General features: G+C 46.0%; 2 protein-coding genes across 2 annotated transcripts; both read left to right on the forward strand.

Annotated features, from left to right (window-relative positions):
• Positions 1-5,186: 5,186 nt before the first annotated feature.
• HOXA6 (homeobox A6) lies at positions 5,187-8,500 on the forward strand. Its single transcript, XM_048302947.1, has 2 exons — positions 5,187-5,814; positions 7,140-8,500. The coding sequence occupies exons 1-2, from the start codon at positions 5,379-5,381 to the stop codon at positions 7,397-7,399; spliced, it is 696 nt and encodes a 231-aa protein (XP_048158904.1). The 5' UTR covers positions 5,187-5,378; the 3' UTR covers positions 7,400-8,500.
• Positions 8,501-9,342: 842 nt separating this feature from the next.
• Positions 9,343-12,111, forward strand: HOXA5 (homeobox A5). The gene is made up of 2 exons (XM_048302931.1): positions 9,343-10,084; positions 11,060-12,111. Exons 1-2 carry the CDS (start codon positions 9,523-9,525, stop codon positions 11,308-11,310), a joined length of 813 nt encoding a protein of 270 aa, XP_048158888.1. The 5' UTR covers positions 9,343-9,522; the 3' UTR covers positions 11,311-12,111.
• Positions 12,112-16,406: the final 4,295 nt, after the last annotated feature.

The raw sequence follows: 16,406 nt of genomic DNA on the forward strand, positions 1-16,406 counted from the left end.
TGTTGTTAATCAGAAAGGAAAAAAAAAAATCCCAGGTGATGAATTGATAGGAATCAGTCAATATCTCTATCTCGACTTCGTGATTTTTTTTTCCCTGGCGTTGTTGATTAATAAAGCGGAAAGCCTTCTTTATGGGAGAGCTTCCTTCCACCGTGTTCCCGTGTCCTCTTGCAGTCATAACCCCAGTCCAGACGATCGGCGATCAAGTCGAAATCGCATGCAGTGAAAGAATATTTTGTAATGAACAGAAAGTGCAATGCCAAACTTCCAAGTGTAAATGATCTGATCGGATATATATGTGGTTTGTGTGTGCGGCTTTTGGGGGCCAGGGGGCATCACGGTGGCACGAAAATGGGAAAAAATTGCCCCACTTTAGAAAACGTCTCATTTTTGTCAGGTACCACGTAATATCAATGAGATCTAATATTTCCCTTTTTTAATTTTAATTAAAAAAAAAAAAATCTAACCCGAAAAGTCTCTTTATTCGGCCGGGTAAATAGAGGTAGACCTGGAGCATTTTTTGCGCTGAAGTTCCCTTTTTTCTACTACACTCCATTCCTGGTCAATGTACTAATTGTAATTTTAATAAAATTAGTACAAAGTCCAGGTCTTTTAAAAAACTCCAGGGCTGCCTCTGTGGTAAGATGGCGCCTCTCTAAGACCTGCCTCTTCTTAGTGATGAGGAAAAGGCCATAAATCCGTTGTTGTTTATGAAAATTTACAACTTTGCAATACAACTTTATGAGTTGTTCGGTTTTTCCATTGGTCGTTGTCGGTCATGTGGATGGTAACCGTGAACATGAACTTTTTTATAATTTCCCTTGCGAGAATAGAGCCGCATTCTTTTGCTGAGCTCTGTCCTGCTTCGGATCTCTCTGGCTTTCAATCCCCATTTCATTTGTTCTTTGTAAGGCAATAGTGAACAAAGTGTGCGGAGGTTCGGCATAAGCAGCCGCCTAGAACACAGATCCGGGATGGCAATTTCCAGTTCCCCCGCTGGAAGGTGTGGCATATTGGATTCAAAGCACTGGCGTGGCAGATTTTCAACTTGCAACCTGGCTAATTTCCTGCTTCTTCTGGCACCAAAAGGAGGGCGATTCGTCTCCTGTGCAGCCAAAGCGACAGCTGTCAAAGTCGCAGGGGCTCCTGTGAGCCAGAACCTAAAAGGTGAGAAATGTATATGACACTACTGTAAGCAGGGAAAAATGGTTTAATACGTTTAAATATTAGACATGTGCAATTAAACCAAATGGAAATGTTACCGGCCAAAAATAGAGATGGCTGCAGCTCAGTTGATTTTGACTTAACCAGTGCATGCAAAAATATGCCTAAATAAAATGTTTGTTTTCTGTGATTTAGCAAGGAAGCGGTGTATATATATATTTGTTTTTTCACGAAGTTGATTTCTTTTTGCATTAGCCAGGGGTATGTTGTGACGTTCAGGTTATTTTCTAATAATTCAGTTTTACAGCATCAGTGGAGGGGATTTTTTTTTCCCAGCACGAGGGAAAAAAAGTGATATCCCCAAACATTTTAAAATATTAATTCGCATCATTAACTCATTAACTTAAATTTCATTTGCGGTTCACGAAATTTAGATGTAATTTATTTTTTACTATTTCATTAAAAAAAATACCAAAAAAACCCCCAAAAAACAAACAGCACAATGTCTCCTAGCTTCTCTGCCATGTCCGGGAGGAAGGCTATTTCTAGACGGGGGGAAACAGCACGAATGTGCCTTGGATTTTCTTTATCAGATCAAGCGCTGCCTGCATAAATCCCTTGCCCCGCCGTGGGTCCGTTCCCGGCGGTTCGCGGCGTGGGCGGCTTGCGCGCCTCGGCTGCGCGGAGCGGGCTTGGCGGCGGCTTAGCCCATTTCAGCGCCGGAGACGGAGCTTTCCCCCCCCTTTCTCTCCTTGTTGTGACTGTTACGGTGCGGCGCTGGGGCGGGGGAGCGGCGGCCGGCGGGCCGGTGCCCCGCGGTGTGTGCCGGCGGGGAGCAGCGGGGACCCGGGGACAGCGCCCCCGGCACTCCCCGCCGCGAAGCCCGGCTCCGCTCCCGCCTCCTCACGGCGAAGGAGCGGCTCGGAGGGCTTTAAGCGGCAGCCTCGGCTCTGCTTGTGCCGCCGGGCTGATAAAGCACTGCATTTGCATTGCATTGCGGTATCCGCCGGACTGGAGCTGCAGTGAGCGCCGGATTATTTATTGCGGGGCCGCGGGTGCTCAGTGCTGCCACGGCGTGGCGGGATGGGGGAGGCGGGCGCGGAGTGGAGCGGCACCCGCAGTCCCTGGAAGAGCAGCGCTGGCAGCCTGCGCTGCTCTGGGGAGCCTAAATAAAAGACTAAGATGGCAAAAAAAAAAAAAAAAAAAAAAAAAAAAAAAAAAAAAAAAAAAAAAATCCGGCCTACCTTTTTCTGCGGGAGTACCGGAGCTCGCCCCCGGGCTAAATATTCCGGCAGGGCCGGCTCTGCCCACTCCATTTGCCCTCCGCTTCTACCTCGGTGTGTGTCAACTGCAAGTTACCACGGTGGGAGCCGGCGGGGGAGGACCCGCCCGCGTCCCCCCGGCCGGGCTCCCTGTACCCCGCCAGTCTAAACAACGGTCCGCCTTGCCCAAACTGTTTGGATTAGGAGCTATTAGTTAAAGGTTGGTTTTCATGACGCTGGCGAGCACGAGAATGATTTGAAAGTGGTTTTATATACCAGGAGAAGGAGGCTTTTAAGCTTAAGAGGGTAACTACCCCCGCACCTGTATCCGAAAGTCTCTGGGGTCGCGGACGCGTTTTCGGCGGGAGGAGGAAGGCGAAGTGTTCTGTGGAGGAGGTGCTGGGTGGAATTACGAAAACAAATAAACGGGGTATGAAATACACAGGTATCGCGAAGTGTGACTTTGTTTCGGTGGCAAAATGCAGAGGCTGGCTTTCTTTCTGCTTTCCAGAGTGGGGGCAGGAATGGTGAAGGAAAACTGCTGCGAAATGTGTCCAGGCAGGACATTTCCTCAGCAGACCTGGGGGGTAGCAGATTATTGTAATTCGGGGTTTTCTGGGATAGGGGGAGGAGCGGAAAGGACGCCTGAATGTGACTGAAGCAGAGATTGCAGTGCAGATTGTTTAGCTGTCACTGTAACTACTCTAACACGACCCGGTCAGGCAAACGTGCACATTTCATTTCTTTTCATATTATGGGATCGACGAAGAAATATTTTTCCTGCCTGCGGCCGGGCTTTCACAACTTGGTTTGGACGTAAACAGTAACTTGAAAAACGGGAAAGAAACAAAAAGAAACAGAGGGAGGAAAAATTAGGCTCTAACCGATGCTATAAAATGCAAATATAACTAAGCCTGGAGCGATTTTTATTTTAAATTTTGTTTTGGTCTTTGTGTGATGGATTCAAACAAAAGATCGTCTGCCCATAACTTTTTAAAGTAAGGCCGGTGGGGTTTGCTTGTCCCTAGTATTCATTTTTTCGTGGTGCGTTTTCGGTCTGACCTAAACTGGCGAAAATATGCTCTTTTAAAAACCTTTCCGCATTTAGCGTGCTGTGTATGGGTGCTTGCTTGCTGATGTTTCCTCCTTTTTAAACTCTATTCTCACTGAGTAAAAAAACCTTATTTTTCCGGAGGAATCTGCTTTTCAGGAAATACATGTTTCTGAAATGACCTCTCAAAGCATGCAGCTAGAGAGCTGTAATTCTACCAGGTGTGTTTGTGGATTAGCTGAGCTGAAGAGGTTAAGGAAGTTGAAAAAAAACCCGAAGGCAATCAACATCTGAATGTGAAAGTCCAGCTGAGACTGCAAACAATACAAACTATTGTGGAGCGATGTTTTAACTCGCTACTGTTTTATAGGTATCGTAATCTGCCCCCGGAAATGAGACAAATAGTCTCCCAACAACAACAAAACTCTCCTTTGAAAGCTGCTTTAGGAAACGGGGCTCGTACGAATGTCACTTTAGGTGACAGAGCGCGTTTAAAATTAGTCTATTCAATCTGTTGTAATGGGCATGGATTATGAGTAAACACAGCTTGGAATGAACAACCTCCTGTTATCTGCAGGAACTGCAGGGTTACGGCTGAATTAAATGCGCATCAGCAAATTTCATCAGCACTGTTACTGTCCGAGCCCTGGGCCAAGAATTATATTTCCGCTATGGGGTAACTGCCATATTGAAAAATGAAGGTGGAAATGTTTGTTTCGTGTATTGTTCTTCCCCTGTTAAAGACACACACCCACGTTTAATCAAATTATTCGGAGCAACAACGAAACCGATTGGCTTCTGCTGACTCATTAGCGGGGTTGTATTAATTAGGAATAGTCCTACTGGCTCGTTTTTGAATTTGAATGTTTGATTCCCTCGGCTCTACTCTGGCGGGAGGGGGGTAGACTTGGGGAGAAGAGACACATGGAACTTTATCTGGGCTGCCGGGGGGCGCCGGGAGCTCATACAGATCTTCCCGAGGCCTCCTCGGGCACTTGGTGCAAATCAAAAATCCCACTCCCCAGAAGGCCTCCGCCACAATCTCCTAATCACGGGGATGTTCATTAAGATACGAGACTTCTTCCATTGCAGGACGCGTTAGCCTCTCTCACAAAAGCTGGGTTCGGCGCCGGGGCGGGCTCCCTGATCTCCGAAGGGAAGCCTTAGTGGAGGGGCAATTTTCGACTGAATGGATAAATAAATACATTTTAGAATCGCTTAAAAACTGTTGGATGCGGTTGTGGCATCGCGACGGCAAAATGGAGAGAGGCCGGCCCCCCCCGGCCCCCACTCTGCGCGGCGCTCCGCTCCCCCCTTCACGTGCTCCCTCCGCTCCAAAGTTTCCCTCCGCAGCATCCTCCACTGCCGCCTCCTTCCCTCCCTCCTTCTCCCCTCCGCCGGAGAGCCGGGGGCAGTTCGCCCACCCTTCCCACGGGGTTGCGCGACTCCCTTGTCGTGGGGCCTCCAACTTTTAAGGGCGCCCCCCTACACACACCTCCAGCAGCCGGGGGTTGTGCCCGTTAGTCGCTTTCCCAACGCCCGCGCTGCCGGGAATTATCGCTGTTGCTGTTGTTATTATTATTGGATTATTTTCCCGCGGAGGGGCGGTGCCGCGGCGGGGGCGCGGCCGGTCCCGCGGGCTGCGCGGCGCGGTGCGGGGGGCGCGGGGCGGCGCGGCGGGGCCGGGGCTGCCGGTAAGTTGGCGGCGCGGTGGCGGCGGCCCCGGGGGAGCGGGCGCCGCGCGCGCTCCCATTGGCCGCCCCGCCGTCAGCTGCTCCTATTTTCTGCTGTCGCTTTTGGCGCTCGGCCATCCAGAAACAAACCACTTCGATGACTCCTAATAGTTATCGCCAGATGTACTAATACACAACAAATCACGGTCCGGGAGAGGGGGAGAGCAAATGAGTTCCTATTTCGTGAATCCCACTTTCCCGGGGAGCCTGCCCGGGGGCCAGGACTCCTTCCTCGGGCAGATCCCCCTGTACCCGGCGGGCTATGATGCTCTCAGGCATTTTCCGGCTTCGTACGGGGCAAGCAGCCTGCAGGACAAGACTTACACCTCACCTTGTTTCTACCAACAGTCCAACACCGTCATTGCTTGCAATCGGGCTTCCTATGAGTACGGAGCCTCTTGTTTTTATTCGGACAAGGACATTAGTAGCGCCTCTCCTTCCGGCAGTGGCAAACAGAGGGGGCCCGGGGACTACCTGCACTTTTCTCCCGATCAACAGTACAAATCCAGCGGCGGCCAAGCCAAAATTATAAATGACGAAGGCACCGACCGGAAGTACACGAGCCCTGTTTACCCCTGGATGCAGCGGATGAACTCCTGCGCTGGTAAGGCATCTCGGCGCAGTCAAGGGCGGGGAGGGGAGGAAAAGGAAAAGTTTCTTTTTTTTTTTTTTTTTTCTTAGATAAAGTCCAGATTGCTGGAGAAACACGGTTCCTGCAGGGCAATATGTAACATGAAACCTTCCCAGGTTATTTTAGACCTGGCACGTTGGCACCCAGGGAATGGTGGCCAATATCCCAGTATGTAGGTTTACCGGTGAAAGTTACTGGGGAATCCTTAGCAAGTAGAGGGGGGAAAAAAAGAAGTAAAAAGGAGCAAAGCAGTTTTATCACTGTCTTAAAGCCATACCAAAGCCTCTGCCCTGCTTCTTCATTGTCAGAGAGCGATGCATGGAATATGCCCTCTGTACTGAGGATCCAATGCATTTATGGTACATTCCTCCTCGCCCCCCTCCCCCAGCTCATTAGCCTGTGAGTATTGGATATTGAGAGCACGTTTCTGGGGCCGTGGGCGCACTTCCATGGCATCGCGAATTTTTTCTGACTTAGGAGTGAACTTCACATAATTGAACTATTCTGTACAGGAGTGGTGCTGGGGGAGTGGAGGGTGGGGGTGGAGTGGGAGGGTTGTATTGGGGTGACATTTATTTTTTATAATTCCAAATTTAAACGTTTATTTCAAGTGTTTGCTAATGACTCGCCTTCTCTCCCATCCTCCCGAGTTTATGTTTGCTGCAGGGTAGGTCTCATTCCTTTTTTTGAAAATTAAACTTTTAGCAAGACCATTCCGATGTTGCTTTGCATTCAAGAGCAATAAATTCCGGAGCAAATGGCAAAACGCTCTTCTACGATCTTTAGCTGATGTCTATAGTTATACTTAGAGACCTTCTGTAGTCCCAGCCATGGCAATGGCTGTGTGTTGGTGTCAACACAGCCACATGTGCGTGCACACACACACGCACGGACACATGCGTGAGGCTCCCCGGATAGCACACGTGTGCCTGTGTCTGTGTGTGTGTGTGCGCACAGGCTCCCAGAGCGCACAGAGCAGCCTCTGCTCAGCGACTCACACCGGGCTACCTCCTGCACCTTCCCTAGGTCCACCTTAAAGCCTCTTTGTATCCCACTTACCCTGCCACTGCCTCCGTAAGCACACTGCACGTCCGCATTTATAGCTCGTCAGGCAGTAGAAAAGGAAAAGAGAGAATTTAAAAAAAAAAAAAAAAAAAAAAGCCTCCAGGAAACCAGAGCAGCTTCCCCCACTCTCCGTGATTGTGCCTGCAAAAGGAGGCAGAATATACTAATCGCTCTTTCTGGTCTGAAATCACTGGGCCCTGTCCAATGCGATCGTTTTGTCTTTACTTCTACAGGTACAGTATATGGAACACATGGGAGACGAGGGAGGCAAACTTACACCAGATACCAAACGCTAGAGTTAGAGAAGGAATTTCATTTTAACAGATACTTAACCCGAAGACGACGCATTGAGATTGCAAACGCTCTCTGCCTTACTGAACGCCAGATTAAAATATGGTTTCAAAACAGGCGGATGAAATGGAAAAAGGAAAACAAATTCATAAATTCCACACAGCCCAGCAGCGAAGAAACAGAGGAAAAGTCAGGGGAGTAGAACCATGTTTAATAAACGCTACCAGGCCTTTCCTTAGCGCTTACTACTACTATTACTATTATTATTTACCTTGTGTTCCTTCTGCTACTGAAATCCTATAGGTTCGTCACAGTCTATTAATCCCCAAAAGGCTTGGTTAAAAGATGTATATTTGCAATCATCTGTGACTTACTTTAATATATGTGGAAGCCCCAGCTTTCGAGCTACAGGCATGTATGTATGTAACCACCTTCCCAAAGCATATATGGCGTTGGTTAAAGTATTAGAGAATTGGCCCAGAATTGTAAATATTTGAGATGAGCATCTATGTGTGGGCGAGTGTCCCTGGTGTGGTTGTGTGAGAAAAGATAAGCAAATTATTTTTAATCTTTTTTTTTAATTAGAAATGTTCATATTGTAGAAAGACAAGAGATTTTAGAAAATATTTGGTTTATGTTTTTGCCAGCTCCCACTACAGCGGGCCATCTCGTTGTGCTGTGTTTGGGAGTTTATGATCTGCAGGGGGAAAAAAAGTTTTAGTTATGTATAAGATATTTAAATGGCAAAAGGAAGAAAAATTCTTTTAAAAAATCGTTGTGTAAATCCCTGTGTATAAACTTTCAGTTAAAGCGAAGATGAATTGCAGGGAGATTTTTTTTTTTTAATGCCGCTAAACTGCTTAATCTGCACTACTAGTATTAAAGTAAAAACTCAGCGTTAAACTTCAGGGGAAGCAAGGGAAGAGGTTTCGAAGCAGGCAATTTTCTGTGGTTGCCGTTGAGCTTACGCTGAGGTTTTTTTGAGCTCCTCTCTACACTGAAGGGGCTTTGAATTATGGACTGCATTTCTTGGGGCTTCGTGAGCTTAGATTGATCCTTTTTTCTTTTATCTCTCTTTCATTCTCTCTTTCTTTCTTCCTCTCTTTCATTTTTTTCTTTCTTATTTAAAGAAAAGGTCTTATTAACTCGGGGATTTTCTTTCCTGCTTCTGCGGTGTCTTAATTCACATTTGCATTACTTAGCACTGGAAAAAATAAATTGATACTCTGAAGAAAAATAGCTGCCATAAAATGCTTCCACTTCGAGTTCTGTAAAAGTAAAATAAGCGCAGCAAAAATATTGATTAATATATGTGTTATACCTCTCTATATTATATTGAGTGTGCATGAGTGTGCATGTGAAGCTGTGTACAAACGCACTTGTATACGCATCGAGGCTCTTTTGTTTGGAAGGCAGAACAATTTGGGCTACCACTCCAAATGTTTTAAAAGCCAAATCTGGAGAATATAATGCAAAATGGCTACCGCCGCATTTAGAGGTTTTTTTTCCTTCCGAGAGGCGATAAAATAACGGCGGCCGTAAAGCCGCCTGGAATTTGACCCCCTAGTTGGAAAAACGCTGCACGATATTTATCTTCAATAGATATCTGCCATTTCACATCGGCAGGACCCGGCTGCCTCTCGAAAGGTCCAGCACGGAAATAAGTGTGGGAGGAAATTATATATACATACATATATATATGTAGAAGAGACACAAGCCTTGTCAGCACCCGAGAACGGTTCGTATAGGATTTGTGAACTGGTGTAAATAAGCCTCGCACGGAGGAGAAGGCAGACACAAAGCGGAGCGCTCTCTGCACACCCGGCTCTCCGGCGGCCGGCTCGGAGGAGCGATCCCCGCCGGCCCCGCAGCCTCGCCGCCGGTTGCCGGTGCCGGTGGCTGCGAGCCCCGCTCCGCTCCGCGCCTCTCCGCGCCGCTCCGCGCCGCCGTCGGGGACCGTCACCCCGGGCCGACCCCGCGGAGCCGCCGCCATCCCCCGCGCCGCCAGCGGGTGGCGCTGGAGGCCGGCGGACGGGCGGGCGGCGGCAGCGGCGGCGCGCACGGGAGGCGCGCCCCGGGCCGCCCGCGCCCTCCCAGCTCCCCCACCAGTGCACGAGTTTACCTCTAGAGGTCATCAGGCAGGATTTACGACTGGACAACAAAAGCACGTGATGTGAAGCCGTACCCCATATTTGGGTGCCTACGTAGGAGGGAACCAAGTACATGTCCCAGTCATTTCCATAATTCATCATAAATTGTGCAAGGGTGCTATAGACGCACAAAACGACCAAGAGCCACAAATCAAGCACACATATCAAAAAACAAATGAGCTCTTATTTTGTAAACTCATTTTGCGGTCGCTATCCAAATGGCCCGGACTACCAGTTACATAATTATGGAGATCACAGCTCGGTGAGCGAGCAATACAGGGACTCCGCCAGCATGCACTCCGGCAGGTACGGATACGGCTACAATGGCATGGACCTCAGCGTCGGGCGCTCTGCTTCTACCCACTTTGGTGCCAATGAGAGACCCCGCAGTTACCCGGCCAACACCACCTCTGCCTCGACAGAGCCCAGGTACAACCAGCCCGCGACGTCTTCCCACTCGCCTCCCCCTGACCCTCTGCCCTGCACCGCCGTGGCCGGTTCGCCTGTCAGCGAGAGTCACCACGGGGTGAAAAACTCCCTCGCCAACTCCACCAGCACTTCGTCCAATTCCAGCAGCAACACGCACATCAGCAGAGACGGGGTTGGCACCTCGTCTGGGACTGAGGAAGACACTCCAGCAAGCAGCGAGCAGGCAAGTGCCCCGACCGACCAAAGCACAGCCCAGCCTTCACAGCCCCAGATCTACCCCTGGATGCGAAAACTGCACATAAGTCATGGTAAAGCAAATACCCTCTTCTTTCTTTATTTCTCTGGAGGAAAAGGAGGGTTTAATGTAAACCGGGTGGCTGCGCCGAGCAAGGTCGGGGAGAGGGGGAGAGGAGGGCGTGAGAGCGGGCAGTCTCCGCGCACACCACAACTCTGCTCGCAGGGAAGCACGCTCCCTTCTCTGGGCGAGTCCCCCCCGAAAGGAAAAAAACCGCCCGGCCCCGAAAACACCTCCCGCCTGGCTCCCAGCGCCGGCGGGGGGAGTAGAAGGCGCCTTGCCGAAGGGAGATCGGGAGCAGAGGCTGCTCCCGGCTCTCCTCCGGATGGGGTGTCTTCCAGAGGGAACGGCGCGGCTGACCCCATTTATTTTGCTTAGACATATTAAAAAGAGAATAGGAAAGGGCGAGAAGGGCAGTTTTCACTGCTGGGAAGCCGTGGGGGAGGGGGGAGGGCGAATCGCCCCAAACTCGGAGGAGAGGGCTTGAGGGGCGCGGGGAAGCGAAGCAACTTTCAGCCCCGGGTACCTGCCCTGCCCTCGCTGCTGGGAGAGCGGCCGTAGGCTCGCTGCCTCCCAGAGCCTCCCCAGCTCAGCCGTGGGAAAGGGCTGCACGCTTCAGCCTTGCTCTCTCAACTCTGAAAACCCAGCTACCAGCAGACACATCCTCCAAATCAGCTTATCTGGGGGAGGCATGGGGGAGAATTAACCTTGTTAAAAAAAAAAAAAGAAAAAAAAAAAAAGAAAAAAATTCAATTAAAAAAAAATCGAATCGCAAATTCAAGCGAAAACTTACCGAGACTACCAAATCCCCCTCCCCCAAGCCTTTCCTAAGAGGGGCTGAAGGGGGAAACTTGTTGAGTGTTTATCCAAACCAGAAACAAAACCAAGCAGGACTGAGAATAACGGTCCTGGTCGCTGGTAGCTGCAATGAGACACGAAGGCTCCGAGTGGCTGCTGAGAATCTAAATCATGTACTTTTCTCTTCCAGACAACATAGGGGGACCAGAAGGGAAAAGGGCTCGGACTGCTTACACCCGCTATCAGACCTTGGAGCTCGAAAAGGAATTTCACTTCAATAGATACCTGACCCGCAGAAGAAGGATTGAAATAGCACATGCTCTTTGCCTCTCAGAGAGACAAATAAAGATCTGGTTCCAAAACAGGAGAATGAAATGGAAAAAGGATAATAAGCTGAAAAGTATGAGCATGGCAGCTGCAGGAGGGGCATTCCGTCCCTAAGCGTTTGATCAATTAAAAGTACTGAGCAGTATTAGCTGACCCTGCGTCGTCTCATGTCAGTACTAAGTTGACTTTCTAAAACTTCCTTGTGTTACTTCTGTGAAGAAACCCTGTTCTTGTCGCCCTTATTCATCTTTTAATCATGAGCCTGTTTATTACCATTCTCTCGCGTGTATAAGTAGATCTGCTTTTATCGTACATTTCTTTGTCTTGAATGGCTTTGTCTTGAAAAAAATAATAGATGTTTTAACTTATTTATATGAAGCGAGCTGTGTTACTTGAAGTAACTGTTAAAACAAAACAAAACTAAACAAAAAAGAACAAAAAGGAAAAAAAAAAAAGAAGTTAAAAAAAAAGGAGAGAGAGAAAGGAAACCCTCCCCCGGTTTAGTACAAATGTTATGTGTTGCACTCAACCTGCTTAACTGTGCATGTGTGGTCAAGTGTTAATGTCTGTATAGCTCCAAGCTGTTAAAAATATTTTTATTCAAACTACCTATATAATTCCTGTGTAATTAATGCTGTTGTAGAGGTGAAATGATGAAATCAACTGAACTTGTCCTACGTGTAGTGAATAGTGAATCTGTGACGAAAACTGTGATTCCAAGCAGTATGTCCTTGCTGTGCCTTTGTATATGACTCTTTGCACGAACTCTTAGAAGTGGCTCTTATTAAGCGCAGCTTCTGTGATGTATGTTTTTTGTGAACAAAGTTACAAATATAGTCAAAGTCTGGCTGTTTGAGCAAACTGTGATCAGCTTTTTTTTTATTATTATTATTATTATTTGTTTTTAAAAAAACCTGACTGGAAATCAACAAAAAAATAAACTTTCTATTGTAAAGTTTTTGTGATCTGGTTTGTGCAAAGCAAGAAGTTGTGCTTCCTGATTTGCCTCTGAAAAAAAAAAAAAAATTAGCCCGTGCAGAGTTTGTTATAATATTTTACCTGGCTCCTGCTGCACGTTGCAAATGGTGGATGCTGCAATTGTCCGCTATCAGTATTTTTAATTGAAAGTTTGACCATAAGTTCTTCCTTGCTTGTTTCTCGCTAGGTGGAAAGCTGCATCGCAGGACCACAATCAACACCCTTTGTGGCTGAATCAACTGTTAGCTGTTTGCTGATGGTTAAAATTTAAAAAACAAAACAAAACAAAACAAAAAACCCAAACCCCAAAACATGTGCTTTGTTAAAATATGCTGCAAGCTCCAGGGTGTGTTTGCATCGCTCTAGAATTTCTCCTGTGGTTTCATTAAGTATATTTGAGGACAACCATGTCCAAGCCCTCTGCGTCTATTAGTAACCCTCTCTAGCCACATTCCCACTCTTCACCCTTTAAAGATTTTTGGTTTTCTTCGCTACAATTAGTTTGCTATAAACGTAATGTTACTTACCCCATCAGAGCTTGAATGGTTAACTCTTCTGAGCTTCTAAGAGCAACTAAAGATTTGCACATTTACTGACTGGTTACATTGATGCCTTCCCTTAAAAGTTATAAAACAGTAAACTTTATAAGCCCTAGTTCCGGCTATATGACATTTGGGTGCCAAATGAATAGGGTTTTGTCTATGAATTAGATCGTAAAATCATCCATAGCACAGACAGATAGGCTCACTGGCTATAAAAAGTCACGTGGTGCCATTAAAGTAAGTTTTATGGTTTTGGGGAGTTGACATCCAACATTATATACCACATAACATATAATCTCACTGACGCTGGACTTCATTTGACTCTTTTGCAGGCTACGTGTGCCTCCTGGCCATTCAAATTGTCAGGTTTAGGGACAGAAGTATCCAAACCACAAGTTCTCAGTACTATGTGAAAAATGTCTCCTTGCAAGTCAAAGGTAAGTTTTGTGCACAAGTTCCTTAAAGTTTATTTGTACAGTGGGGAAGCTGAGGCTCCTGCTCGCTCTCGCTGCCTCTAGCCTCTCTCTTTCTTTCTCTTTCTCTTTCTCTTTCTCTTTCCCTTTCCCTTCCTCTCTGCCTGGAGGTTTTCAGGACGGTCCCACCGAGCCTGAGAGGCAGGATCAAGCACTAATGATCCAGGTTGTGCTGCAAATACCTCCCCCCCATCCCTTCACTCGCAGCAGCTAGCTCTCTATTTTAACGATCAAATCAAAGTAAACCACAATAAGCGACTTTGGCAGAGATGGATTTTGGGGCCTAGCTTTAATCACTTTGACTACCACAGAAGATAATTACTTCCTTTGCTCCAATAGACTCTCCAAGTTTGGAGAGGTTTTGTTTAGCAAAGAGTAGTTACTGCAGGCGATTAAAAAAAGGGGGAAACAAAATAGATTGGGCTCGATATTATCTGGGCAGCATCTAATGTAGGCATGATAGAGTTGGAGGCGTGATGATATGGTAATAATCTTTGGATTGGTGAAATATGTTGCACATCAGAGCCAGTATTAAAATGGCACAGACTGTATTGGACCGCTTAGATACATATTTTCTGCATTGGGCTGTGCAGAAAGCTTTAGCTGTGTGTATATGTACATCTGCGGCTGTGTAGTGTGTTTTGGGGGTGCGCATTCATAACGTTGCTGTAACTTTTTCCTGATTCTATATGTAACTGCATAAATATAAATATATTTAAATTATATGTGTGTGTGCCTGCATGTACAAATCAGTGTGTATGTCTGTGTAAAGCCGTGCACATGCATATATGTGTCTCACATTTGTGTATTCATGGATACAAAGGGTGTGTACGTGTGTGTACATATATATGTTCCTGTGACTTCCTTTTTTTTTTCTTTTAAAGCGAACCAATTGACTGTAACTTGTAGCATTAATACAAGAGACTACAGGTCATTAGAGTGCTGCAAATTATGAAATACGGGCTTGGTTTATTGAAGATTGTAAATATCCCCCTAGCTCTGCTCTCTCCCTTTCTGCCTTATATTGCTGGCTGCCATTGTTGGGTAGGCCCCAGCTGCGTGTTTACTTCAACATTCTTTTTATTTAAGTGGACTGTTCTCACTAGAGTGTGATTACTCAGCAATAAACTTTATGGCCGGATTTAACTTCAGTCTTTGAATTTCCAGGACTTGAATGAAAGGGTGAAAGGAACTCTATCTTTCTCTGGGTAACATTAAGGCCTGATCCTTATCCTCAGAGCTGTTACTTTGGCAAGTGATCTCGGGGGGTGCAAACAGACTAGTCAGGGGCTAGGGTAGAATTTTGAGAATTGCTATCTATCTATCTATCTATCTATCTATCTATCTCTCCAAACCAGCTGTGGCTATCTTTCTCTGCACAGGTTTGGAGTAACATTGATTCAGCAGATTGCACTGTTTTCCTTCATGTGTCATAAAGTCGGGTTTGCAAAAGAATAGGGTGGTTTGATGTGAGAGATGGGCTTTGTTTTATTTTGCTAGTGCTATGCCATTTGAACATTGTGGTTTAGGCTGCTTTTGCTACTGTGAGCAAAAATGGGAGAAAGGTGCAGGGTTTTTAGGAGGGCAAGGTTGTTGTGTACCTCTGCAAGGTCTGCATATTTCTGGCTGATTCCTATTTTTAATTTATTTGTCTTTAAAGAAATGGTAGTATCTAAGGTAGGTTCATCCCAAAGAGCTCAGTTTTAAGAACATTTATTATTTAAAGTCAACCCTCGTGGAAGATAAATAGTCTGATGCCTTTGTGTCTGTCGATCCTTCCTATCAACACTAAACAAACACATCTGCCTATATTTCATATTAAAAAAAATGAGAAAGTCTTTAAAAGAGCATATCCAAATGCACATTTGAAAATCATTTCCTTATAAACAGCTGGAGATTTTATAGCACTCTAGTTGACACGTTCTCGTCAATAGGAATATCAGAAAGTTATATATGATAGGCGTGTATTATATTATACTATATGCCATAAAATTTTATAGTTTGAGGCAAGGCATGAAAAACCCTTTAAAGTTTGGTCTTCATTTATATATGGGTCCTTTTCCAAGGAAAACCCTTTGCCTGTAAACGGGAATTATACTAGACACAAACAGCTCATGATTACTCAATATTCAACAACACTGCGCTATTTGAATTATCTGGTGAATATATAAGCATGCACAGACACCCGTTTGACTAATATTTTAGGATCCTGGAAAATCCTGGATTGTAATTTTTCATTGTCTAGAGTGAAAAGATTTGCTACCATGTATTTTCCACATTTTTGAATGTGGCTTCTGGACCATATCCCACACAAAACAATGTACAGACGTTCAAGAACTACGGAAAAGAAAAATATCCCTAAGTCCAGAAGCGTATAAACCCGCCTGTACTGCAAGAAACACTAACAACAAAAGAAAGTTAGCTAGAAATTACAACTTCACCATGTTTCTGGCCCTGCCTTATCCTAAGCATCACAGTTGAAACCATTCAAACCCAGAAATGCATTAAGATTTCTTAATACGCTTTGAAATTTGAAATTTGAAATTCAAACGAGCCCAGGCTGCCAAACTCTGTGAAAATAGTCCCAGGTCCGAATTGTTTTCGGAGGGAAAATGTCATGGGGCATTATCACAGGGAATCAAGCGAGAGGTTTTATCTGCACATGTTATTTTTCTGATGTGTTTGGGGGATTAATAAGTGCGCGTTTTTTCTAGTTTAGGAATGGCAAGTTGCGTTCGGCAATTCGAAATACAGTTTACCTAATCCTTTAAAAGAAATACTTGCGTGTAGTGTCTCCTGTCTAAGTGTAAGGCCAATTAAAGATTAGGCAGCTGTCTTAATGTGCGGAACCAGTGACTTTGCAAGACATAACTTTCTCTAAACCAGAAGTAAAACAATCCAATGGAAAGTCATCCGTAAATTACAGCTCTGCAGCCTTGTCTAAACCATGCAAACGCCCTAATTTCATAACATTACAGGGAAATTATTATTCTGCCATTTCCTTACATTTAATAAGTGTGTATCTGTGGAAGGGTGACAATAGAGGAGTTTGCAATCTGCTCCATGGAAAATTGAATGGAACTGATCATGAGGGGGGGATCAGGAGGTTTCGATTTCAAATCCTGAATACGGGAGCAATGCCCCTTCCATCCCCGCAAATACAGATTTAACGCGTTTAGTGCAGACACAAGTAAATCTCCTGACTAGGTTAAGATGT

Source organism: Corvus hawaiiensis, chromosome 1 (genome assembly GCF_020740725.1).
Source record: "Corvus hawaiiensis isolate bCorHaw1 chromosome 1, bCorHaw1.pri.cur, whole genome shotgun sequence".
Classification (NCBI taxonomy): Eukaryota; Metazoa; Chordata; class Aves; order Passeriformes; family Corvidae; genus Corvus; species Corvus hawaiiensis.

Coding starts and splice junctions, on each gene's coding strand:
- HOXA5 (XM_048302931.1), top strand. CDS start 9,523: ATGAGCTCTTATTTTGTAAACTCATTTTGCGGTCGCTATCCAAATGGC. Junction 10,085..11,059: donor AAAACTGCACATAAGTCATG/GTAAAGCAAATA, acceptor TTTCTCTTCCAG/ACAACATAGGGGGACCAGAA.
- HOXA6 (XM_048302947.1), top strand. CDS start 5,379: ATGAGTTCCTATTTCGTGAATCCCACTTTCCCGGGGAGCCTGCCCGGG. Junction 5,815..7,139: donor GCGGATGAACTCCTGCGCTG/GTAAGGCATCTC, acceptor TTACTTCTACAG/GTACAGTATATGGAACACAT.